This window comes from Esox lucius, chromosome 10 (genome assembly GCF_011004845.1).
Source record: "Esox lucius isolate fEsoLuc1 chromosome 10, fEsoLuc1.pri, whole genome shotgun sequence".
Lineage (NCBI taxonomy): Eukaryota > Metazoa > Chordata > Actinopteri > Esociformes > Esocidae > Esox > Esox lucius.
This window is the reverse complement of record NC_047578.1, coordinates 6,933,922-6,960,818: the sequence shown is the minus strand read 5'-3', so window position 1 is coordinate 6,960,818 and position 26,897 is coordinate 6,933,922. Positions and strand designations below refer to the sequence as shown.

The 26,897-nt window shown below is 43.5% G+C and overlaps 1 protein-coding gene across 5 annotated transcripts in view; it reads left to right on the top strand.

The window, feature by feature from the left end:
* The window catches only part of csmd3b (CUB and Sushi multiple domains 3b), a 418,091-nt gene that overhangs the window by 266,199 nt on the left and 124,995 nt on the right, over positions 1–26,897 (top strand). For all 5 annotated transcript variants that reach the window (XM_034294760.1, XM_034294758.1, XM_034294759.1 and 2 more), the window contains 9 exons: positions 2,013–2,169; positions 4,626–4,817; positions 10,077–10,203; positions 10,794–10,996; positions 11,440–11,631; positions 12,663–12,801; positions 16,166–16,353; positions 17,023–17,217; positions 18,386–18,502. In XM_034294760.1, coding sequence (XP_034150651.1) covers positions 2,013–2,169; positions 4,626–4,817; positions 10,077–10,203; positions 10,794–10,996; positions 11,440–11,631; positions 12,663–12,801; positions 16,166–16,353; positions 17,023–17,217; positions 18,386–18,502 — 1,510 coding nt within the window. The remainder of the gene's footprint in view (positions 1–2,012; positions 2,170–4,625; positions 4,818–10,076; positions 10,204–10,793; positions 10,997–11,439; positions 11,632–12,662; positions 12,802–16,165; positions 16,354–17,022; positions 17,218–18,385; positions 18,503–26,897) is intronic.

Here is a 26,897-nt window from a genome sequence, read left to right as displayed (position 1 = left end):
AAAAAGATGCAGTGGTCTCTTTTCTTTTCCGCAGCTGTTATGTGTTAGAGTTCCAGAGATAAGACGGGTAGCTGGAACTAGCAGACCTGGGTCAAGGTGGTCAGTAGTGTACAAGGTGGTTCTTAGTGTCAATAACTAGGAAACCATCAAGGACCTCTATTTATGCTCAGCAGGAATGTTGACTATTGACAACTGGGGGTTCCTGTCTGAATGCTGTATTTTCAGTTATTCCCCTAGCACTTGGGGTAGGCATGAACATTTTTCTCAAGGAGATAGCTTGCTGCAGTAAAGTGCCGATTAAATGAACCGACCATAGAATTTTTATCAGTATTAGGTCCAACACTATCTGAAGAAGGAAAACACTGTTCTTCAAGGTTTTCACAGTTTTCCAAAATGAGGCCGGATTTCCAGCACAATGCAACAGTGCACTTACATAGTAGACAGATTTAGCCTTTCTGAGAAGTTGTATTCACATACATCTTAACTGCCTAATAGTCTGCCAGTCATGAACTAAAGAGGTCTGAGACTGTTCCACATTCCTGTTGAATTGAGCGAGCCTGTCAGCAGTGGAGGTGAGAACACTAGTGACATAAATGAGTGCGATCTCAGCTTCTGCTGTAGCAGAATAACAGTCAAGGCAACTTTGGTAAAGGTCTCGTAAGGAAAGCTTGTCGGTTTACATTTCCAAAATGACTTTTAGGACCAGTGTTGCTCTTTGAGTTTCGACGTCTGTGATACAAGAAACAGGGCAATGGTTACTTATGGAAATACAAGACTTGTGTTTATCAGGGACATTTGTCCATGTTTAATTAATTGCTGTTTACTATGTAGGTTCTTTTACATTTAGGCTGGGTTAAATTTAACTCAACACAATACTCATTTAAACTATCTTAATCATGTGTTGTCTTGTCCGAGTTAAGTTTAATCATTTCGGATAAAATAATTAGCCTAACAGTTTGATCAACTGGCTAAGTGTACATTTCTTTGCAGAGGGTTGAGGATATACAACATGTAACATGACAGTTATTTCCTAATTTAAAGCGTAAGGTTAGTCATTTCAACTGCTTAAGAATGAAGACAGACCTTTACAGAGAGACTCACAATTTCTTTAGCAAAGATGGCAACACTTCCACCCTTACCTGGCCTTTCAACTTAAAAACAGACATTGTAACCATCTTTCATTAATAACCAGGTTTTATAATAATATAATAATAAAGATGTCTGAATCTGACTAAGATACCACTATATTAACTAAATCCGTCTTTCACAATACATTCCATTTTTTTTTTTTTATGCAAACGCCCCGAGGCCCTTACTGTTTTCTGAAAACAAGTGGTTTCTCGATATCTACAGGATTACTGAAAACAGCTTCAAAATTGTGTTTCTGGAGATTGCAAGGTAATGGGGATTAAGTCCCCGGAAAGTGCCCCTCTAGGACTAAGGCTACGTCTCGTTATGGGCTGAGTCATTCTTCTGAGAAAGAATATGCAGTGTTACTCTCTGTAGGACGGCACTATGGTCTGCGGAGTATGTTGAACGAGCTTGGTTAAGAGGTAAATGCACTGTAAGAATAGAGCTACTGTCCCAGGCTTTAAGACCAATCTACTGTCCCAGGCTATAAGACCAATCTACTGTCCCAGGCTATAAGACCAATCTACCGTCCCAGGCTATAAGACCAATCTACCGTCCCAGGCTATAAGACCAATCTACTGTCCCAGGCTATAAGACCAATCTACTGTCCCAGCCTAGAAGACCAAGCTACTGTCCCAGGCTATAAGACCAAGCTACTGTCCCAGCCTAGAAGACCAAGCTACTGTCCCAGGCTATAAGACCAAGCTACTGTCCCAGGCTATAAGACCAAGCTACTGTCCCAGGCTATAAGACCAAGCTACTGTTCCAGGCTTTAAAAGACTGTTCTGTGGTTTAATGCGTCTGTCTGTCTATCTATTCCATGCTGTCTCTGAATGTTGATGGTGTACTGCATGAATCTAGCCGATGTGTTCTGTCTGCAGATCTATGACGGCAAAGACAACGCAGCTCATGTCCTGGGGGCATTCACAGGCTCGTCCATGCTGGGGCTAACCCTCATTAGCACCTCAAACCACCTGTGGCTGGAGTTCTACTCCGATTCGGAGTCCACTGGGGAAGGCTTCAAGCTGGTGTACTCGAGTAAGTCACTGAATTATTCTTCACGTTAGTCTGCTCCAGATTGTTTCCAAAAGTTGTCCAGGTGACTCTGCAATAGTCCGTTAGCAAGAATTCTTCAAGCGAGTCTAATCTAGTTAGTTAGCAACCTGCCGGAGTGCCGTGGTTTTGGTAACTCCCGTTTTGGTAATCCTACTCAACAAGTAATTATTGGTGGTGTTAATGACTTGCTCAACATATGTAAATTGTTAATACTCTTCGTGAGCTCATGCTATCTATTGTTGACTCATTAATAGGTGTTCATATAAAACGTTCCCTTAGTTCCAAACGGTGGAACTTACTATAATTGAAATCTCAAACACAAACACAACCTTAAATTACCACCCGGGGGAGCTCGCTGTGGGATTGGAATTTGGGCTGTATGTGTAAGCAGCAGGGCATGCCATGTGTTATGACTCGCTTTCAAGAGTTCACCTCATATTGATAAGTAGTATACTGTAGAAGGTGTACATGCCAGTTGTTCAGTGTCTATATATGAGTTTTATTCCCACGCGTATCATACTTTCTGTCTGCAGAGTTAAAGGGTAATAGAAGTAGGAGTTGAGGCCTTTTCAGACAGTCGGTGGAGATTCAAGGAGTTCCCCACTAAGTACACTTGATTTTCCCTCTGGTCACGATTAGCGCCATGACACCTAAGATCCCACCCACCCATCAAGGCTTTGTTGAAAATGAATGGGCTCCCCTCCCCACCACGTGTCCCTGAGGCCATTAGAATGCTGCTGACGGGCAGGGGTTGATTTCGAAGTAATAAACCACAGCTTGGTCCAAGATGCTATCAATTAACTGAAAAAGAGTGACTATCGCGGGTGTCGTTGACCTTCTCCCAGGCCCCTCCCCGCTCGACATCGGACTGAATTCCACTGGAGATGCCGGAATTAACACCATCAGCTTCAGTACCATTTGCTGCAGCATCTGGTAGCTAGCAAGTGTAACGACCGACTGTGTGTTGGTTCTAATAGTGAAAGAAACTCATCAACCCTCTGGTGGGCGATCTCATTTGAATCCTACTAAATCCGTGTCTGGTTGGAGATTTCATTCCACCTGCGAGATTAGCTGTTTGATTGCATAATAAAGGTCAGGGGGACCCTGAGGCTAAGTTCTAAATTGCACCATATTCCTTACATGTGGTGCACTACTTTTGAACCAGAGCCCTGTGGGTCACGCCATAGGTCTGGTTGACAAGTAGTGTACTAGACAGGGACTGGGGCGTCATTGAGGACCTAGCCGAGAAGCAGACCGCCGTAGCTCAATAGCAAGGACAATGTAATTTAGACCACAGATGAACACGGGTTAGGGAAATGGAAGGAGTGCGTTCGAAAAGAAAAAGGCTGCCGGAGGGGCTGTCTTTGCCCAGGGGTTTGTTCCTGGTCCCGAGCTCTGTGAGGATGACCTGTAATCAACATGTAATCATTCTGCTACAGGTGACAAATTGTCCGTCAGTCCCGGAACGCTTTCGACGAGCACTAAGCGCAGTCATAGCAACCTTGTTTTTTTTTTCTCGGTTTTGTGCACTGCTGTCATGGTGACTGTCTACAGGTCCTCTGCCAGACATGATCGTTTATTCGTTCGTTCAATTAATTAGAGGTGGATGTGGCAAATGGAACTTGGTGTTTTGCATTTATGCATGGTTTTGTATTTTGAAAAGCAACCATCATGATGACTAGGAGTGGACAAAGATCCGGCCCATTTTCGCTTTGCTGCATTCTCATTTATTTCAGAGGTTACAACCTGCCAATAGGAAACTGGCAGCTACTAAGATGTGCAGTGTCTCTCTGAAAGACAAATTTATCTCAGTTCGCTCTGTAATTATGATGTGTTGTGCTGATGAGTGGAAAGGAAAATTATTATGAGAAGATTACCGCAAGTGTTTCTCACAAAGAGGTTGCAGAAGCTTCTGCGGAACCGACTGAGAGTTCCACACAGACACATCTCTGAATGAGCCAATCGCTTTATCCTGATTGTTCTGCCTGGTTAACACAGGCCCTGCCCCCTGCTTGTCATTGGGTCAGCTGTAATGATCAACCTACTGTAACTTTCCCTCTGAGTCCCTAACGACTCATGCAATAGATACAGTGCAAGTAGCACAAAAGTAACATAGAGTGATCGGATTGCTGATTGCACTGATGGCACCTAAAGAGACGACAGGATGCCATAAACATGTGTTGTCAAATCGTACGCCCTCGTCGTGTACTTGTGCCTACCTCCATACGTCCAGGGTGACGTTGGTGTTAACGTCAGAGACCCCGGTCTCCACGAGTTCTGACTGAATCCACGAGGTACCTCCAAAAGGTCTGCCCATGTGAAACCAATGACAGGTTCAACCAAACGCTCAAATATCGTTCTCCCTCACCCGCCTCCCGCCCCCCCCCCCCCTCCCCGTACCTACCCTCACACCTCCGCTCTTCCCCTCCCTCCCCCAGGCTTTGAGCTGTCCCACTGCGAGGACCCGGGGGTGCCCCAGTTTGGCTTCAAGGTCAACGACCAGGGACATTTCTCTGGCAGCACCATCACCTACCGGTGCAACCCGGGCTACACTCTGCACGGCAGCGGGGTGCTGAAGTGTATGACCGGAGAGAGACGTGCCTGGGACAACGCCCTGCCCTCCTGCATAGGTAAGGCGACAATGTCCGAAATGAAATCCAACGCTTGGCAGACGGGCCTCTTTAATAATCCAGGAAGTAGACGCAACCACTGACCCCTTTCCCATTTGTCACGGCTACCTTATCTGCACAGGCCCCTCCTCTTCATCACGTAATGTTTAACGGAGCCAGGGGAGTGCAGACCTGACCCGGAGGTCCTGTCAGTAAAATGCTGCCGGGACACATCTTGCCCTGCTGGCTACAACTGTACACCATGACCTGTAATCCGCTGAGTTTAATGGGTTTTATGTGTCATCACGTCTTTTAATTTAGCGCTTTCAAAACATCTGCAGTGCTGTGTGTTGTTGGGGAAGTTTCTGAAGCCTGATGCATTCTTACCTGGAGTGAACACACATGCGTTTGAGTCTTTCTTTTCTTTTGAATAATGTTGTCTCAAGAGAATTGTTATGTGTGAGAGTGGGATTGAATGTGTCTTTGGCTTTGATACTCAAATTGGTTGGAGACGACCCAATCACTGATATGTTTTTCATTTTGAAGTCAACACAAACGACTTAATTGGAAGCCATCTTAGACACCTCAGTATGTAGCAAACTGAAAGGAAGCAAAATATTTCTTGGTGTGTCGTAGGCCAAGGAATTGGTTTTCATTGCCAAAGACACAGGATCTGTGCCAAGACAGTGTATCATTTGATCCTTGTCTATACGGATTATTCCTGACTAGATTAGGTGCTTGGTGCCCACCTTGACCTCTAATCAGATCTGATGTTGCTATATTTTTCTATTTTAACTAGATCTGATTAACCCCTTACCTTCTGCAATATCAATCTCTCCCACGTTACCCAACATTTCCACTCTTCCTATCAAATTTTTTTTGATGAGATAAAAGGCGGGGAGTTTTTCCTGGGTAGTTCACATGGTTAAGAAAAGGGTCAGGAGTTTTTTCCATGTCAGTTTGGTCAGAAAAGGGCCTGGGGTGTTTCATCATCAGTTTGAGAGGTAAAAACGTCTGGCCTAAAAAACTGTCCTAAACAAATAGTAGATTTTATGAAAATGTGCAAATTACAGGGCTCTGAACAAGTCACCTTCACTAAGGTTACTTTGCAGCTCATGTGGCAGAAATGACATTCTTAAAATGCCGTTCTTACATTAATATAAACATATATTCTATGCCCCTAAAGTACCTTTTAAATGGACTAGTCATACATATTACAGCTCCACATTTGAGTTTAGAGTATATTTGACTGTAAATGTATATTTCAGTATATGGCCTCCTGGCTGAAATCTAAAAAAAACATATGTGGCTTAAAATGTTAAATATTACCAGGATTATTCCAGCCAACATCAATAATGAATAAATGAATAAATGCTTAAAAGCCTGATGTATATTTATATCTCTTCAAATGTTGGAAATGTTGTCCGTCATTTTGACCTTTGCACATAAGGGTGCTTTAAAAAACTAGATCACCTACCTTTAAGCTACCTATCTTCTCATATTCTCACATTTTCTTATTACAGATGAAATATTTAGCTGTGTTTGATTCACAGGTCTACGAGGAGGTGTGAACAGAAAGGTCGTATCCCAAATGGCCCCCCTTCAAAGTGCTGCTGTTGACCAGAAGCTGTCTCTGGTTAAAAGTAGTGTGCTATGAAGGAGACAGGGTGTGGCATTCTGGATGCACACTTGCTAGTGAGATTAGAGTGTGTGTTTTCTCTGCCAAGAGAAGTAATATCCTCTGAGAGGGAACACAGTGCTATTGAGAGAAGAAAATGTTGAGTCAGCATTTTTTGCTCTATGCTTTTTCCCCAAGTCTAAATTATAGTGAAATATTTCATGTATCGAGAGATCAAACGCTGACATTTTTTTATTAAATCAAATCAAATGTCATTTAAAGTGCATCTACAATTGAAAGTGAACAATCACAATTTCTTAAATACAGTACGATGTTTCCCATTCCCAAACTTGATTCAAACTGGTTTCCGGGAGGTTTGCAGACCAGGAATAAAACATGCTGTTTCAACCCCATAATCAGTATATCAAACACTCCAAGCAAGACACATTTTAGCCTGGCGTCAGCGTCCATCAACAGGATGGGATGATTGAGGGACAACAAGAAGGAACTGCCTGCTATCTCTCTTTTCTGTTGATTTGAGATGTGTAAGTGGCCAATAAGATGTGATTGAGCACCTCTGAGCAGCCAATGATGTGTGATTGAACGGTTGCCGCAGTGACGAACGAGCTCCGCCGGATGTTGGTTTAGAGGGAGGAAGAGTGGGGGGGGTTCAGTTTCTTCCTCCCTCCCTGCACCTTCTTCTCTTTAGCCCTCTGCCTCTCTCTCCCCTTCTTTGTTCTGTCTCTCTTTCACTCTCCCTCCCTTTTTCTCCCTCTTTGCAGTATCTAAAAACCTCTCTAATGTTCAGTATTAATCAACTAGCGATCTGAACCTTGTTATTCAGGCTTCATTGAACTGTGTATCCATTGTTTGTCATGTAGATGGCTTATGCAAATGAAGCCGGTGAAAGGAAAAGCAGATGTGGGCTCCATTAATAAACCCCCAAATGTCCTGAAGTGGACTGAGCCTGTGTTTCTGAAGGGGGGGGGGGTTGAGTTGAAGAGTGAGAGACAGGAACAAAGAGTGTCGAAGAATGAGAGAGTGAGGGAAGAGAGAGAAAGGTAGAGGGAGGACAGAGAGTGAGAGAGATAGCAGGAAAGAAAAAGAGAGAGGCCAAGAGATTGGGAGAGAAAATGGGACTATTCACACTACAAGAGTTTCATTGAGATTATTAGGACTTTTTGCTAAACTTGCAGAGATGATAGTATGTTACTTTCCAGAGTGATTGGTGGAGCAACGGCTTAAGAGTTCTAGGTTTTAACTTCCAACCACATTTTTAAACAAACACCAAGAGACCTTCACCAGATAAGCCAATTATGTTACTGACAGAAGTTAATTATCTACATAGCTTCGCTGGTTAACTCTACCTCTACTGACACAAACGGCTGGCTGAGCTTGTTTCATATAGTTGTAAACTCACTGCCTAAAAATAAGTGACTGCTATTGGAAATCAGGCTGGACACTTTAGGAAATCTTATGTTCGCATGCTAGTTATTTACTCAGCAATAGTATCTAGCTAGTGTTAAGAATTTTACGTGTATCAGAGTTTCTGAAGAAGGACGAGGCTCCGGTCCAAATTGAAATTTAGCATAAAGATTTATTAATAAGAATTGATAAGTCAAAATACATGAAATACACTGCAGTGGTCAAATATTTGCTTAACCCTCGAGCTTCCACAAAATATTCGCGCCGAACAAAGATCGAACATTGGTTTTAATACTCCCGCCACAGGGGCGGTTACTTTTCACTCTCGTGAGTAAAACCCATCCTTATTGGTTCTTTGTTGACATGGTGATATGTTGGACGAATCCAATCCAATGAAGACGGACATGCTCTAACTCTCGGTCATAGATCAACAGGTTCTTTGCATACAGGTGTGAAATCTTAACCAGGTTACAGTAATTTACATTCTATTGTCCTAACCTAGACTAGAACATCAGGGGGCTGGAGACAGAAGGTCTTTTTGTGCTGTATAGGGGGCAGTTTCATTTGTATGTTAATTGTGGGGTTTTAATCCTGTCTCTCTATCAGAGCCAGGTGTAAAGTCTGAGTGAGTGTGGCTGAGTGTAATTTAAGGAGTTCTAAACTTTATGGTTATTGTATTCAATCATATTTCCCTAACCTGGCTGCAGCATACAATTTAATAAAACAAAAACATAAGAATACATGGTTATTAAATCAGCATTATTTAAACTACATTTATTTCAACACTAGTTATTAACTCAGAAATAGTATCTAGCTAGTTATTAACTCAGCGGTAGTGTCTAGCTCGCGTTTGGTTGTGACATATTCTGTTTGTGTGCTGCACTGTGTAGCAGCAGAACTATTCATCTATTGGTTCATATGAAGTTTGACTGGACTGCTTTATGTAAATAGAGAAGTGTATCTACACATTATTTAAAGGCTATTTGAATTGAATTGTCATCCCGATAACTCTTGTTAATGTAAACAGGCCCAGAGAAAGAGAGACACTGAGAGACAGGGTTAGATTTCCGGGAATTAATAAAGATTTTTAAAAAAAGAGTTGGTATGAAGTGATAGTGGAAGCAGACGACTGATAAAGATCTGGTTATTTAAACCACAATGGCTTTGGAGCAGTCAACCAGCAGCAGCCATCAAAAAGCAGACAGCAAAAAAGCAGTTCGAGAAGCAGTCTGATGGAAAACCAATCAGCATGAAGTATTCAGCTGTAGAAGCAGTCAACAAGGCAAAAAGTCAGCATTAGAAACAGTCAGCAAGAAGCAGTCTGCATGCCTCATGTTCAGCATTGGGCTATTTCCTTGTGTTCAGCATTGGGGTAGTTCCTTGTGTTCAGTATTGGGCTAGTTCCTTGTGTTCAGTATTGGGCTATTTCCTTGTGTTCAGCACTGGGCATGTTCCTTGTGTTCAGCATTAGGCTTGTTCCTTGAGGTCAGCATTGGACTAGTTCCTTGTGTTTAGAATTGGGCTTGTTCCTTGTGTTCAGCATTGACCCAGCTCCTTGCGTTCAGCTCTGGGCTAATTCCTTGTATGGTTGACGTCTCGGAGCTGGACAAAACAGGTCACGCGGAGAGGGCACTGCAGTGTTCCGGGCTTTTGGAGGCTCGGAGGCTGGCACGGCCACCCTGCGAAGGATGGTTCCGGGCTGGCTACTTATTGCTCTGACAGGTCTGTGTCCCAAATGGCAACCTACTCCCACTACGTAGAGCAGTGAGCCAAGCAGGGGACAGGGTGCCATTTGGGGCAGAGTCTGTAACACCCCCGCGGGGCGTTATTGATGTATTGAGATAATTCACACAGCATCAGCTTCACATTCCCAGGAGGCACAGTGGATGTGTTACTATTGTTTACCAGCCACCCACAAATGATTTCCCCTTAGCTGCGTGCGTGTGTGTGTGTGTCTGCATTGTGGATGCGCATACTCATGCGGTAGATGTGTGCATTTGTTTCTGCATGCATTAACTAGGTCTTAAGCAGCTCCAAAGTGGACACTTGAGGCAGCGGAGGTTCCGCTCGCCTCTGACTCCATGTGCCTCACTTACACGTTTTCAATGTTTCATGTACAGCAAAACGGCGGCCACACTCTGTTTGACGTCCGTCCGAAGGATCTCCTTCCGTGGCTTTTCCGGAGATGCCGCATGCCCACTGTGTTGACGCCATCTCTGTGGTCTCCTCCCTTGCAGCTGAATGCGGAGGGAAGTTCACAGGCGAGGCCTCTGGACGCATCCTGTCCCCCGGGTACCCGTTCCCCTACGACAACAACCTGCGCTGCACCTGGGTCATCGAAGTGGACTCTGGTAACATCGTTAGGTGCTGTTCATTAATTAGTACACCCCGGGGCTGGACAGCCTAATGTGACCCAAACGCTCAATCGCAGATGCAATTATTAGTATTGCATGAAGCCAGAACAGTGTAGCATTCGAGGCAAACATTTTGTCCATTTCCATCTCCCAGTGGTGGATTTCCTTTTTATTCATCACTGTCTTTAGTAGAATGATGACGAGCACTAATTACCTGCCTGGTTTTCTGAATTGCTAGTTTTCTGACTAGGTTGTGGACTAGCTTCTTCAACATAACTGTGTTTGAAGATGCTAGTCCATAGTGTGGATCTTCTTTGGCATTCTTAGCTAGTTTCCACAGCTTTCTGCTGGCATATATATATATATATATATATATATATATATATATAAAACCCTATGGCTTGCATTGTAAGTCATTTCTATGGTAGTCTGGGATTTCCAAATTTCCCAAAATATACATGGTTTTACATATATTCTTTTGCTGGGATTCCAGGAATCTATGCTTACCACCTTTACATTCTGAAAAATCAAGACATCTTGTAAAGGTTACAGATCTTGCTGCTGGGTGAATTACAATTTCCCTCGTCCTCGCCCCCACAGTCTGCAGTTCCTTGCTTTCGACACGGAGGCGTCCCACGACATCCTGAAGGTGTGGGACGGCCCCCCTGAGAACGAAATGTCCTTGAGGGAATTGTCCGGCTCTCTGCTCCCTGAGGGGATCCACAGCACCCTCAACCAGGTCACTATCCAGTTTGAGACCGACTTCTACATAAGCAAGTCTGGCTTTGCCATCGAATTCTCAAGTGAGTAGTACACTGTTTGAGAAAGCCTTTGAAGTTTGCATCTTCAAAAGCAGTACACTTTTCAGTTCATACTGTCTAAAACAAAGAGAGGGTGTGCAGTACAGGTTTAGGTTACTGTGTGAGCATTTTTTCAAGGCTACTGTGTGAAAAACTGTTTGAAGTTTTAGTCTTCAAAAGCAATGTTGTTCTCTGAACCTGTTTGACTCCCTGTCAGTTTCACTCTGTCTGATAGATTTTTAGTTTTTGCTGTATTGTATGTTTTTGTGTCAGTAATTACCAACAGAGCTTTACTCAGTTCGCTATCTGGTACTTTTTTTGACCCGCCCTTCAAGAATCAGAAACGCAAAACATTTATCTTTTCTATTCCAAACTGCTAACATGCGACGAACATAAAAGCTACGGGCAAAGACTCACTAGATTGCCTCCCTGTGCTGTGACTGCAGGTTCCGTGGCCACAGCCTGCAGAGACCCCGGCGTGCCCATGAATGGCAGTCGTAACGGGGACGGGCGGGAGCCAGGTGACACTGTTACCTTCCTCTGTGACCCTGGCTACGAGCTCCAGGGAGAGCTGAAGATCACTTGCATCCAAGTGGAGAACCGTTACTACTGGCAGCCCAGCCCCCCTGTCTGCATAGGTGAGTACCTTGTCTACAAGTAGGACCAGGCTTTTTTTTTTAAGAACTAATTGAAGGGCTCATTGTACTTACTGTACTGACTGGCCGTGTGGCCTTTACAGAGGAAGCGTCAAAGAAAGGCGTTTTTATGGAAGTACATTCCCTGCAATTATGCACATTATGCATTAATTTGTGATGCTGCCTCTTGTCTGCTTGGACAGTAACAAATAGGAATTGGCTCCGACCAGAAGTTAGCAGTTTTAAAGCTAGGTGTCCGTGGAGATGTCTTATACCACGTACAGACTGATTGACAGCACACATTGGCAAATGGAGGACATTTCAGGGAATTGCACAGGCTGATGCCATTGCAAACTTTTGTTTTTCATTAGTGGGTCCTTACATGCAGCGTGTATTCAGTAGTAGGAAGAGAATGGCCCAATCGAGCTGCAGAGAGACTCAGACCTGGCAACACAGCGTGTTAATTAACATATTGTATTCAGATTCCAGAGTGTTGCCAGAACCTGCTCGCTCCAAGTAGCACTTGAGCTCTTGATCCAGTGAGACTGTCATCGCTCTCCACCAATTTTGAACAAGGCAAAACATTAAATTAATGTCAAATATTGGATGCAGATCTCAAGATCCGTCTCACATTTCAGAGTGTGCTCACTCAGAAGAATTACTCTGAAGGAACTTCAAGGATTCTTGTAAGCTCTTGATCACAAGTGCAGGGTTTTTAATGTCCTCCTGGAGCATTTCTATCTCTAGAAAACTCATAAATTAGTTAACATTACACTTGCAAAATTCAGTTACATTTTCCTGAATTACCCAAGTCCTCCAGAAACCCTTAAGATTTCGGATTTCCTGCTCCTTCTCCCCTAATTCCGGATTTCTGCTTATTGGAATTTTGGAGAAGGGATGGATTTAAAGAAATGCAGCAGCACTGTGCTACCCCAAACGGCATTATCTGCCCCAACCACCAGTTCATTGTGATAAGTGTCAGCATCAGAGAAGTACATGCTCTCAATACATCCCTGTGTCTTCTGCTCTTTCAGCCCCCTGTGGAGGAAACCTGACTGGTTCCAACGGCTTCATCCTGTCACCCAACTTCCCCCACCCCTACCCCCATAGCAAGGACTGTGATTGGCTAATTGCTGTGAATTCTGATTACGTCCTATCTCTGGCCTTCATCAGGTAACGTGTCAGCCTATCATATGTTAATAGGTGCTAGTGTTTACCAGAGGGATTAACGCCTACACTCCCTATCAATGCTACGGCATACACACACACGCGTGCGTGCACACACACACACACACACACACACAGACAAAAATAACACCAGGGTGGACGTAAAAGGGAGCTTTGTCACAACCAGGTCAAAAGGGTGTGGGGTTATTAGGTGATTATACAACAGTAGCTGTTAACTGATATCACTGTCACATTATTAAGATGCTGTTCATATTCTCTGCGGGCAATTAACTGTCCCAGCTGGAATTCCTTGCTCACTTTGTCAGTGATGAACCCATGTTGGCCTCGCTCAGCTCCCCACGTTTAAGGCGCTGTGTCGGGACGTCCCGGGCCCGCTTTGACTGATGCAACCAATTAATGGAAGAAACACGGAAGGACTTGATGAATGTGTTTCACACCTTAATAGTCGCTCTAATTACGTCCATTTGCGGCGCTCGTGCTTGAGCAGCTACGGAGGCTACAACCCCCATAGTCCAGTGTCAAAGGCCAAAACAAGATTAAGTTTGATTGCCGGTATGTTACGCAGCGTGGCGTATAGCTGACAGATGTTACCACCCCTGCTACTGAACAGGCCACCAAATAAGGTGTAACTTAAAGCTGTGAAACGATGGGTCCCCATGGCTCTCTAATAAGGTGTAACTTAAAGCTGTGAGACGATGGGTCCCCCTGCCTCTCCAATAAGGTCCAACTTAAAGCTGTGAGACGATGGGTCCCCTTGCCTCTCTAATAAGGTGCAACTTAAAGCTGTGAGACGATGGGTCCCCCGCCTCTCTAATAAGGTGTAACTTAAAGCTGTGAGACGATGGGTCCCCTTGCCTCTCTAATAAGGTGTGGCTTAAAGCTGTGAGACGATGGGTCCCCTTGCCTCTCTAATAAGGTGCGACTTAAAGCTGTGAGACGATGGGTCCCCCTGCCTCTCTAATAAGGTCCAACTTAAAGCTGTGAGACGATGGGTCCCCCTGCCTCTCTAATAAGGTCCAACTTAAAGCTGTGAGACGATGGGTCCCCCTGCTTCTCACGTGCTGCTAGCCAGCATCCTTTTCTCCTCCTGTTGCTGCTGCTGTTGCCTGCATCAAAGGGTGACGTACATGCCTGTCCCTTGGCAGCCCGTCGCAGACACACTTCTGTGTTATCCTAATCACAAGTGTGTGTGTGTGTGTGTGTGTGTGCAGATCTCTCCCTCCCTCCCTTTCTCTCTCTCTTGCTCTCTTTCTCTGTCTTCCAGCCTCCCCATCTCTCCTCTTTCTACAGCAGTGGTGTGACATTGAGATAATGAAGTCGAATATTGAGGCCCAGAACATGGATCCACAAACATCCCCGTCTTGTTGTCTCTCACTCTTCCTCGCTCTGTCACCTAATTCTGTCAGAAAAGTTCCCTGCTTAATGAATATGTATGCCTTGTGACCAGGGACATCTAAGTTAGTTAACGTCACTAGGTAGATTATGCATCTGTTTTTTACTTGTTTGCTACACTGTCTGATAATGGACAGCATTGTGTTGTACGCTTTAGGTTTGGTATGAAAACAGTTGTCTTTTGATAGTCATGCTGATTGCTAGTCAGCCACTGTTGTGATTGCACAGCAGTTTTCAAGACACCAGTTCCAGGCAGCCATTTTGGCTCCACTAGTTTAACAACTCTGCTCTCTTCTCATTTGAATGCTTCCATCCCTTAAAAAGGAGTGAATAAATAACACAGCACACTGGAATATTGGCTTTTGGCAGGGGGACAGTGGTACAGGCCCTCAACCAAGGTTTTCTAATGAAAAGCCTGTTCTGTTCCATCTCACACACGCTTCCATTACACACTTCATTACTGACACCGTTCTCCACGAAAAAACTACCGTATGAAATATGTCCCAGATGAAGGCCAAGAAAATAAAGAATTCTACATATATAATTATATATATATATATTGTAAAGTTCAGCAGAAATATTACTTCATTCAAAAGGATTCTTTGACCTTGCATTAGCAAGGTTGACAATTTGTTTTGGATCTTGTCAATGTCGTCAACTTGGGTATTCACTTTTACCCATATTTCAATTACCAACAAAACTAATTGTTTGCTGAGTGACAGCTCCAGAGGCAAAGCAAAAAAAGATCTAACACATCTGGTTATCAACATTTAATTACTTTATTAATATGGTGTGGAGCAGGAGTGTTTTGTCCCCATTTTGGGATTCATATTATCTTACAATGAGCCTTTAGCTTTAGATACAGGTTCAGTGAAGTGTGGCAATTTCACTTAGCATACAAAAAAGAATATACACCTCCCAATCTCTCTTATGTAAATGAATTTCCTTGATACAGAAACCTCTTATTGTGGGACGCTATTGAGGATTAAAAGGTGTGTGTATGTTAACAACGACACACATTCTGGGATATGCAGAGGAGCATGGCAGAGAAGCTGCCCCTTTGTGATGAGTTTTCAGCTCAATAGGATAAGTGCCTCATCTTTGACTATACTAAAGCAATTACAATCCTTGGGTATTAATAGATCCTAGTGCTAGCGTATTTAGTGTTAGCATTGTCCCGTGGAAGAGATAAGCCAAAGCGAATGGAGCGCTAGCAAGAGCAAACTCACTATTGGAGGGATATCATGGTGTTGTCTGGGTCCCTGGGACAAGACACACTGAGGCGGGATGTAATGGATGATGCCTTTGTGAGTGTTCCAGCTAACCTCCCAACTCAACCGCCCACACGAGTCCATGAAAGCAGCGTCGTTTCAGGTGTCATCCGTGCCTATACTGCGCACAAACAAATGTCTTGACAGAAACTCAGCAGAGAGAGAGAGAGAGAGAGATATTTCATCCGACATGGTTTTCTACAACAACCGTGAATGTACATTCCTTAGTGCCTGGCAGTATTGCTGATTCATTGCGTTCAGGAGATGAAGTCTTGACCGCGAGAAACTGTCAGTTCCTGGGACTGTTTTATGAGGCGTTGTCAGTTGTGTCGGTTCTGTCCGGGTGGGTGGTTGGGATGTCAGAAAGGACAGCTCTGCCTCGTGGTGGTGCTTCAACCACACCTTATGGTGGGTTCCAACGTTGCTGCTGTTATACATGGCTAGATTTGCAAACTGGCCTTCACAAAATGGGTAGAAGTGGAAAAAGAGGTCAAATAAATTAGAAACTATAATACAAATACAAGCTGGGTGATTTAGGAGTGGTTTCCTTTGATCTGATTTGTCTCTTTCACTCTTTTTCTATCCTCTCTGTCTCTTTCTCTGTCCCTTTGTATTTTTCTTTCTCTCCACCCCTCCCCCCCTCTCTCTCTCTCTCTATCTCTTTCTCTCTCGATGTCTCGCTCTAGTTTTAGCATTGAGCCTAACTATGACTTCCTATACATCTACGATGGACCTGACAGCAATAGCCCCCTGATCGGCAGCTTCCAAGACAGCAAGCTTCCGGAAAGGATCGAGAGCAGCTCCAACGCCATGCACCTGGCCTTCCGTAGCGATGGCTCCGTCAGCTACGCCGGATTCCACCTGGAGTACAAAGGTAGGGTGACCGAGGCAACCAGGACAACCAGAAACGGGAAAAAACACTGAAGTTCATTATCTCGATTTCTCACAAAGCGATTCACATGCTACTTGAAAACCTGTTAGATGAGAATGTCAGAGCATGGGGGGGGGGGGGGGGGGGGGCTGATCTGACCTTCTCATCCAATGGGTTTGGAGAATGAGGCAAGGACAGGGAATGCGAGAAATCAGGAAAATTCATGAGAGATTCCTTTAAGATGTAAGATTTTTCTTCTGTTTTTCTAGATCAAAATGTGTTGGTTCCTTCCTAAACAGTATGCTTAGGGGCTGAGGCTGTTTTAGCATTTACCCTATCACCTTGAAGGCATACTGCCTGTATTACCTGCGTCCTTCTACAGATGTTGTATCACAAACTTACAGTAAGCAGTCAAAGTTGCTTTTTGTAGATTTTAAACGGCTCCTATAATTGGTTGGAGGTTTGCGCAGGAAAATGTCAGATTTGATTTGCTGTGTTGAAAAACTTTATAAACTTAAAAAAAAAAAAAAAATCTATTGCAATCCACAGAAAAACCTCTAGCTGTGCTGCCGTAGCAAACTGGCTCAAATTAAGACACAACACCTGTACTGCTGCAGAGGGTTATTCCTGATATCTCTCTGTCTCTCACTCTCTCTGTCTCTGTCTCTTTAGCCAAGCTGCGTGAGTCCTGCTTTGACCCAGGAAGTGTAATGAACGGGACTCGCCTGGGCAGTGACTACAAGCTGGGTTCCACAGTGACGTTCTACTGCGAGCCAGGCTACGTGCTCCAGGGCTACTCCACCCTCACCTGCATCATGGGGGATGATGGCAGGCCAGGCTGGAACCGGGTTCTGCCCAGCTGTCAAGGTAATCACTCTTTAAACCAACACACAGAGCAATATCTGTGTCAGCTGAAGAATTGTTATTATCTTAGGTATTATTGCATAAATATAATTGTAATATTGTTGACAAAACATTGTCATTAAAAGCCCAAAGTCAAAACACGGTTGTAACAGGTCAAAATAGAAATAATGAATACATCAGTAACCAATATGCAGGAGCTGCTTATCTATATTGAACGCCTTTGATGCGATCAAAACGCCTTTGATGCGCCTGGAGAAATATCTGCTCTGGTCAGATGAAAACCTGCAGAAGAAAGTTAGTCCCATTTTGATGAGGTCACCCAAAAAGGAAGAGACACACAACAGTGACATATTTATTGTCAAGTTGAAATCAATAGTGTGATACTGGGGTATTCGAGGTAGTAAACATTCAACCGTTTTCCAGTTTGGTTAAAAACCCTTGCAATTCAAAAACCCTTGCAAGTCAATTCTAAAAACAAAAATAGCACCACATTGAATGGTGAATGATAATCCTTCACGTGTGCAAATTCAAACAGGATTATTACATTTCACCATATGCTCAATCAGATTAAATTCATTAGGATACATCTGGATCTGAAGTTGTGGCCTAATTGGAACTAATTGTAAAACAGATGGCGTTAACAAAGTGATTTGCTGTATTTTGCTTGTGGCTTGCGCTGTTTAACTTGCTCCTCATATATGCACACAAGCTTTGGGAAGCATTGGTTTAACAGACTAAAACTTCCAAACATGATCTACAGCACTCTTATACTGATATACTGTATGTTGTACATAAAAAAAAAGACCATTAAGAAAGTGGGGCTATCACTTGGAAGTGAGGTCACACTGGCCTCGGACCTCTCATGATCTCCTAAGATTTTGGCATTTACACTATTTCTGGGATGGAAAACAAGAGGTTGCAGTAGCCACTTGAAAACAATCAGTAGGGCTCACAGCTCATATGCAATAATGTACAGTTTGTTGCTCACAGAAGATGACAGACTGCAAAGCTGTCCGTCTGTCTAATCCTCCTTGTGTGTGTTCGATCCTGCTGGCCCGGGGTAACCATTGCATGGCCAACGTATTGAATGATGGGTTGTAGTATGTGTTCCCTCTGTTGGTGAAGTCTGTTATCATATAGAGGTGCACGTGTGTCCATTTGGTCTCTCCAGCACCGTGCGGTAGTCGTTCCACCGGACCAGAGGGCACCGTGTTGTCTCCAAATTTCCCCCGCAATTACACTTCAGGACACAGCTGTGTGTACGCCATCTCAGTGCCACGGGAGTTTGGTGAGTAAACACACTTATTTTTGACAAATGTTTGGATTGAAATGAGCTTGTCACGCTTGAGAGTTTGCTAAGGACATACATTTATGTTTGAGAAACGTTTGGTTTAATATGAGCGTGATAAGCTTGGGAGTTAGCTAACGACGCAGACCTATTTTTGAGAACTTCTTGGATTGAGATTTGCATGATAAGCTTGGGAGTTTGCTAAGGACCCACATTTATCTTTTGACAAATGTTTGGATTGAAATGAGCTTGATAAGCTTGGAAGTTTGCTAAGGAACAAAGTACTTTGACTTAACTTTTGATGTGACATCAGTGGTTTGAATTAATGTCTTTAAATGGCAGGTTTTGCTGCCATTCCTACTGCCAAGAAATTCAGGATTTGTCCATTCCGTTGCTTAATCGGTGTGGTGGGAATTCCAGACAGTTCTGAGAGGTTTGTTGTTGTGGGATTGGTGGATAAATAAACATCAACATCAACAAATTATCTCTGGAAAGAATAGGATGTAAAAGACTCATGTTAATGGATACCTTCTATGCTGGTGGGGTGGACTAAAGCCACCAGGCAGACCGGGGACATCTGCAAGGTCCTAAAGTCACCAGACTGGGGTCTTCCTCAGTGTCCTAAAGTCACCAGACTGGGGTCTTCCTCAGGGTCCTAAAGTCACCAGACTGGGGTCTTCCTCAGTGTCCTAAAGTCACCAGACTGGGGTCTTCCTCAGGGTCCTAAAGTCACCAGACTGGGGTCTTCCTCAGTGTCCTAAAGTCACCAGACTGGGGTCTTCCTCAGTGTCCTAAAGTCACCAGACTGGGGTCTTCCTCAGTGTCCTAAAGTCACCAGACTGGGGTCTTCCTCAGTGTCCTAAAGTCACCAGACTGGGGTCTTCCTCAGGGTCCTAAAGTCACCAGACTGGGGTCTTCCTCAGGGTCCTAAAGTCACCAGACTGGGGTCATCCGCAGGGTCTTATAGCCAATAGGCAGCCTGATCCCTTACACATTGTATTACATTTCTTTGAACACTCAATCAATCAATCACATTTATTTATGAAGCCCTTTTTACAACAGCTGTTGTCACAAAGTGCTTTTACAAAACACCCAGCCTTAAACCCCAAGGAGCAAACAACAGTGATGTTGAACTTCAGTGGCTAGGAAAAACTCCCTAAGAAGGCCAACATTTTGAAAGAAACCTAGGGAGGACCCAGGCTCAGAGGGCTGACCAGTCCTCTTCTGGCTGTGCCGGGTGAACATATTAAGAGTACAAATTGTAATGATGTTGCATGTGCATGTGGGCTGAGTCCAGAGTCTATTTAAACTTGTTCCAGGTCAGAAGCATGACCAGATATTCATGACAGATACTTAAGGTTCTACAAATGCTTTTCTGTCATTCATAACAGTTTTTTGATGTATATATAATGACACCCAAATGCTTCATAAACTATTCCAATGGCATGTATGAAATACTGTTCATTTATTAGACTTTCAGATTTTATTAGTCAATATGACCTCTCTTTGGTATCAAGAGGGTCCAAAGAAGCCTGTTCTACTGAAGATGTGTTCTACTGAAGACGTGTTCTAGTGAAGATGTGTTCTTCTGACGATGTGATCTTTCGGAAAGTCGTGCAGGTTCAGCCTGAGTTAAATCATGCTCACCTGTATCTAAGCAACCAGCCATCCATTTGCTGTCACGTGAGCTTGGAAAAGCTTTTTGGTGGCATAAGGGCTTGTCTTACGCCGCCAAAAAGATAATATATAATAGTGATTTTTCATCAGGTGGATGTGATCTGTCTGTCTTCAGCTGAAAGAGTATCTCTACTCTCAGCTGTCGCCACAGAAAGCACACATGATTAAATGAATAGCATGCAGTTCTGCTGTGTTTGATTTTTATATATTTTCATGCTACTGTGCCCCTCATGGTGGGGAAGGCCGTATCATGTTTTTCATTGATTGGTGTCACCTCCAAAAGTCTTCTTTGCAATTTGTTAACTGTAATCAAAGAAATACAAGAACAAAACCAGTGTAAAAACAAGCGTTAGTGTTGGATAAACGTGTTTCAGCACATCGCCTGGGTATGTGTCCATTGCACTGAAATCACGCTGTCTTCCACGGTCAGTTAAGAAAGGTCAGTTAAGAAAGGCGATGTGAAGGTCAAGTGCGTAATGTTCAGTTCCATCCCCTGTACAGTGACCATGGCCTGTCTCTACACAGTGAAGCTAGCTATGGCCCTGGACCACACGTTTCTTTATATTGACCTATATTTGATTTGGTTATGGCAATACAATATTTACAGAAACTAACTGTTGCTTTTACCGACGTTCCTATCGCTGTACTGATTGTTTGAAGAACGGAGTGGGTATTCTCAAGTGAATGCAGATGTAGCCCCGGTAGCTCAGACGATGCAACGGAAAGGATCCATTGTGAGGATTACTGCTATAGCACTGATCCACATTTATATCCCTCCTGGTGACCCAGTCCTGTCAGAATATCTCTGCGTCTTTGCCATACTCTTCCCCTCCAACCCAGAGAGATCCATTAAAAAGGAGTGCATTTGTTCTCTAAACCCGAGATACAAAATGCCTGGCTGTCTTTTTTGGCGCGGATTCACTCGGAGGGGATTGACTCCTAGATATTCCATCTAAACATTCACTCAGTACCTCTGACTGTTGTCACTGAATGGAACTGATATGGAGGCCTTTATCCATGCTCGTAGAATCAACGGTGTCTGTGGAGCCTCTGTGCGCGTGTCTACACACAACACACACACATTCATGTGCACGCACATCGTATAAACCCATGACCTTCACAATGTAGTTCTGTGGTGATGAATACCATTCAGTATTTGTATTTCTTTGCCCTTATTTTACCAGGCAAACTGACCGACAACACATTGTCATTTACAGTCTCGAAATATGATGTAATTAAGCCATTGGTCTTGACGCCTTCAGGCTTAGTGAACAGTGTAGGAGCGTTTGATGCCTGGCTACAGCTGCCAGCATGTACTCTAGTGTACAGAAAATGTATTATTGCATAGAACTATGCAGGTATTGTCCGTAATAAAATAACTTGCATTTTGACTATGTGGCTGGAAAGATAAATCAGATCAGACTGGTGTTCTATAGGAGATCCTGAGTTTGGCGGAAGTGAAGAAGCCAGACTACTGTAAGGCTTCAGCAGCCTTTCCCTTTGGTGAAAACAGCTGAACAGGATCAATAGAAGCAAAAATAGATGGGAGACAGGGAGTACGGGGGGTTGCTTCGAAGATGGAGGTTTGGCTTGCTCTGCAATGCACGACCAACTCAACAGGCAGCCGCGGTCGAGTGATTTCATTTGATTTTCATCTGACGGTAATCGTTATCCAGACAGTTCTAACTGGATCCATGTCAATATTAGACGTTTGTCCAGGTTAGGAAAACATCTATACGTCTGACTGGAGAGCTCGCCACTAGGGGCAGTGGTGAGTTAGATATTCTGGTGGTTTGGGGTGGTGCGGTCAGTTAAGGTTGATGGACAGACTTCAAAGGTTGTTGGTTGAATTCTATTGAGGGCCATGTTTCAGCCTTCCCGTAAACAGTCTGACACTGCACTGGCCTGATTTTGACAAATTTTGGGGGTTTGCGTGTTTTGCCATTAAGATCTGGTATGAATAAAATATTGATTACCAAAAGTTATCTAATTATCTACCTCTTCTTACAAAAAATAAATGTGCCTCAGATATTCAGTGACACTATACATATTTAAAGCTCCATACATATTGATTGATTTATTTGATTTATTTATTATTTCTGGTAGATTCCACGATTCTCTCGTCTCATTTCACTTGATGAAAAAGTTATCTTCACCTTTATTGATGGTTATTGTATTAATGTAATTCACGAATGATAGAAAAAAGTATGTTGTTATGCCATGAAAGAAAGAAATATGTCCTTATTGCATGAAATGAAATAGCTTTGGCAGACTCGCTAGCAATTGATCAATTCTTATGACTATTCCAGTAAGTTAGTACATACCGGTAAAGCCTATTACTGGCTAATATGCTGTTAAAACGGAGGTTAACTTGCTAAGAAACGTTATTCAGTTTAACTGTATCAGTGTCATTCACGAATGGCCAATTAACTGTTAAAATGGCCAGGGCAAAAGAGGATTTGTTCAAGATACACACAAGACTATACTGACAGCTTTCTTGAGTTTAGCTCTGTGGTGTAGTGGCTAATGACACTGCCAATGACCTGGGTGACCTGGGTTCGAATCTCAAGTGGGTGGGATGTTTTATTGCGGGCCGGCTAAACTAGGCTTGCCTGGTTTCTTGTTTTTCAAGGCTGTTAATGACAGTTGAAAGGTGAGTGGAGACTGTGGTGAAAGGTACAGATGGGTATTGAACCATGATCCACGTCGGGAGCTGCATATTGAGCTCAGAGTTTTACATAGTTTTTTACATAGTCAGTGATATGAGTCTAATATCTTCAAAACTTTTAATTACAATTACACTGATTGATCCCAGAAGGGCACAATGCAAATCAATCAATCAATCAATCAAAACAACCTTCTCGTGAGCCAAAGCAATATCGGACTGCATTGCTGTCACTCATTTTCTCAGTGTATCTTGGGTGGGATGACGTGTTTAACGTGACCTCATTCGGAAGCGAAACATCCGAAACCGTTGTGAATTTGTGATACCCAGTTCTGGTGTCATGGAAATTGACAAACATAAACAATGACCTTTGACATCACCATTTATGTCCCGGGAAATTATGATGACCTGCCATTTAGTTTGATTGCCATGGTTTTTGATCTGTGTGAGCAGCCCCTTCAGGGAATGAATCACTGGCAGAAAATCTGTAGCAAGGGACCCGTCAACAAACACACACACACACACACAAAGTATGCACAGATGCTTATACACACACCTACATGAACCCACGCCCATGCTGTATATAAATACATACATCCACGCGTGTAATTTACACAAACAAATATACATACACACGCCTACATGCACACACTTTATTCAGACACTTCATTAGAATCCGCCAATCGTCATATTAATTATACTAACAGTTCAAACATTTTAGGACACGGAAACGGGAGTACCACGGCTGATGACAGATTATAACCTCGCTAGCTGCTTTTCCTTGGTTTTACGTGGCCCCTTCGGTCTACATTTCTCGTCCTTTTAGCCGGTCAATAGAGACCAGACTCTTGAATATCAGCTTGCCCTGACAATGAGGCTGTTCAGGCTTGAAACGAGGGGTTGTTATTTTAGTTGCTTGTTACCAAAGGTCTGCTGCAAGTAGTAGTCAAATGAGCAGTCCACTTCCAGACAATAACAGTTTCAGTGACAGTATGTGGTAAACTTGGGAAGACCCGTCCTCGTCATCGGCAGACAAATGTTATTCAAAAATGTAGGGTTCACAACTTGTCACTGACCCATCTGGTTCAAGTCAGATTTCGATGGTCTCCTCTCACAAGCAAATGGCAGCAGCAGGAAAATCGGTAGCAGTAATGAAGTCAGAGTTTCAGCCAACTTAGTCATCTGGGACGGTAGCCCAAGTTTTTGTTTGCTCTGTTTAATTTGAGCAACCTGGGTTGATATCCAACTGGACACCCCTGGAGACAGCAGTGTGTCAGAGCAGGGGAGCCATTCTAGTATTTTAGATCTATTATGAGTAGCATGGTGGAGAGCACGTCCTGCTGTTACAAGGCCTTCGCAACGGAGCTGGGTGGACCTCCACGGGGTTCGCAGAACGTGACAGTGTCAATATGGGGACCGACAGATCATGGGGTCAACAGGGGGTCGTCGGGGAGTGTACAGGAAGTGAATTTGGAGTGTTTTAGCGTGTCCAGGCACACAACACATGTACTGCATTTTCCCTTAGTTGCATCTGTAGTGACCTACCATAGTTTCCTCAGTGTGCGCACATTGGTGCACGCACACACACACACACACACACACATACACATGTACATCTAACAAACACCCTGGAAATCATATACACACGCATGTACACACACACACACACACACACACACTTTGTGTACATCTAACAAACACCATGGAAAGCATATACATACGCACGTACACACCCACACACACCCGCACACGCGTGCGCACACACGCACGCACGCCGGCTGTAGCAGGGAGGCGGCCACTCACCCATTCATTTCTCCCGGACCCGGAGCCACCACTGTTAAAGAATGCTCTGCTCTGCAGCCGTTTTCTAATGTTTCATTATTCTGTCACAAAGAATGATAGCAGCAATATTTCAGACAATGACAGGTTTGGTCCAGCAGATGAATAATTCAGGACAGAGAGGGAGCGAGGTAGAGACAGCCTCCCTTTACCATATCTCTCTCTCTTTCTCCCCATCTCTCTATTTCTTCCCCTGCTCAATCTCTTTCTGTCTCTCCCTTTCTCCCCTCTGTCTCGCTCCACTCGCTCTCTCTCCCCATCTCTCTGTACCTTCGCTCATTCAGTCACCCCCCGTTTGTCCATGTTACTCTCGCTTTCTCTTGTCTGTGTTAATCTCTCTCACCACACTCTCTCTTTCACCACACTCCCACCACACACTCTCTCTCTCTCTCTCAACATACACTCTCTCACCCCTCTTTCTCCCTCTCTCTGGTAATGGTAATGTAACACAACAGAGAGATCCTTCTCTTAGCTTCTCTCTTGCCACCATCCCCTCCCCCGTCACGCCATTCTACCCAACAACCACTGATGACTGACTGGTTGATTATTACACCAAAACAGGCGACAAACACTTAGACATATACCTACAATTACACAAGCACATATCTCAGTTTGCATTGTGTTGGCTGGCTCGTGACTTTCAAGGGATGTGAACAGGCTTTTAGTTAAGACAGTTTTTTTTTTCATGTGCAGCATATTGGGTTTTGCTGTTACACACCTGTTGTAGAATATAAAGGCTGGAAATAAGTAGCTCACTGGGGTTGAAAGATCGTTTACAACATACCATTTTGGATTCCTTGCCCTGTAGGCTGTCTGTGGGAAAGATAAAGCAGCAGTTGTGCTTTGGTTCAAATTCTCTCCAAATGCTTATTCTCCCGAGTTCTGGGCACTAATTACTGAAAAGTGTGAATACTTTTAGATTTGTGTTTATTATTTTAAGAAGAAATTGCTTGATTGTCACATTACTGTAACTTCCAATATCCAGATTATGGTTAATTCAATCAACCAATCAGTCAAGTTGGTTTTATTCATGGATTACACCTCCATTACTCTTCATTGCCATGGTCACTAACATTCTGTAGACGCGACAGTTAAATTGATGACTAGAAGATCAAGGAATTTAAACAGAGGCTAATCACCATTTTAGTCACTATAGAACTACAACGCTTGGACATGAAACAACATTGCTGCTGTGGGCGAATATTTAGTAGGAGACAACATTGCCATCATCATATCATCAAATGCACTTTGGCATTTAGCAAAGCGATGCTTTGACAAAAATAGCAAGCGATGCCAACGTTAGCTGGCTAAAATCTCTGGGACTTCCCTCAATATTAAGCAGGTACTTAACATTATACTGCATCTAAAATCTATTTGGGGACATCAAAATGATGATAAAGTGTTTAACCTCCTAATTCGCTTCCTTCTTATGACAAGGTGTTGTGTTTTCAAGCCTTACTAATGCATTGAGTAGAGAGTAGAGCACCTGTCTCACCTCAGTAGCTACCAGGTAAACCACCTGTCTCACCTCAGTAGCTACCAGGTAAACCACCTGTCTCACCTCAGTAGCTACCAGGTAACCACCTGTCTCACCTCAGTAGCTACCAGGTAGACCACCTGTCTCACCATTTGATATACAGGACAGCCAAACCACCACCTTTTTGGCTCTAGTTGTTGCATCATGTATTGTATGTGTTTGTTCAAGCATAGCTTGTTTCTCACCACATGAACAGTTTCTCGTTGTTTCCCTCATAACCTGTTGTGGGAAATGCACATTGGCAAATCGTTTAATCTTTGCTAGGGCACAGATCTCTCTCACAGCCTGTAGCTTCATGACCACTGGGAGAGGGGAAATGTCACTCATATCAATAATCCTGTTTGAATTCTCCTGACTAGGCTTCTTAACGTGTTCCCAGGCTCTTCAGGAACATAAAACCGATGACCAAGCCACACATCCCAACACACAAAAACACACACACACACAAACACACACACATGCTTTATTTGAATACACAGATCAAATTTAGTTTTCAAACATTCTAAAGGATTTATACTCTCGGATAAACACTCAGAGTGTTCTCCTTCAGAGAAGGCATAATAAAGTTTGATACAAATACACATTTGTATTTATAATTTCCTTTTTCTTTTTTTTTACTGATTTAATATTTTCAATCCTTTTAATGGTCTTCTGATACCAATTATTTAGTTTGGGTA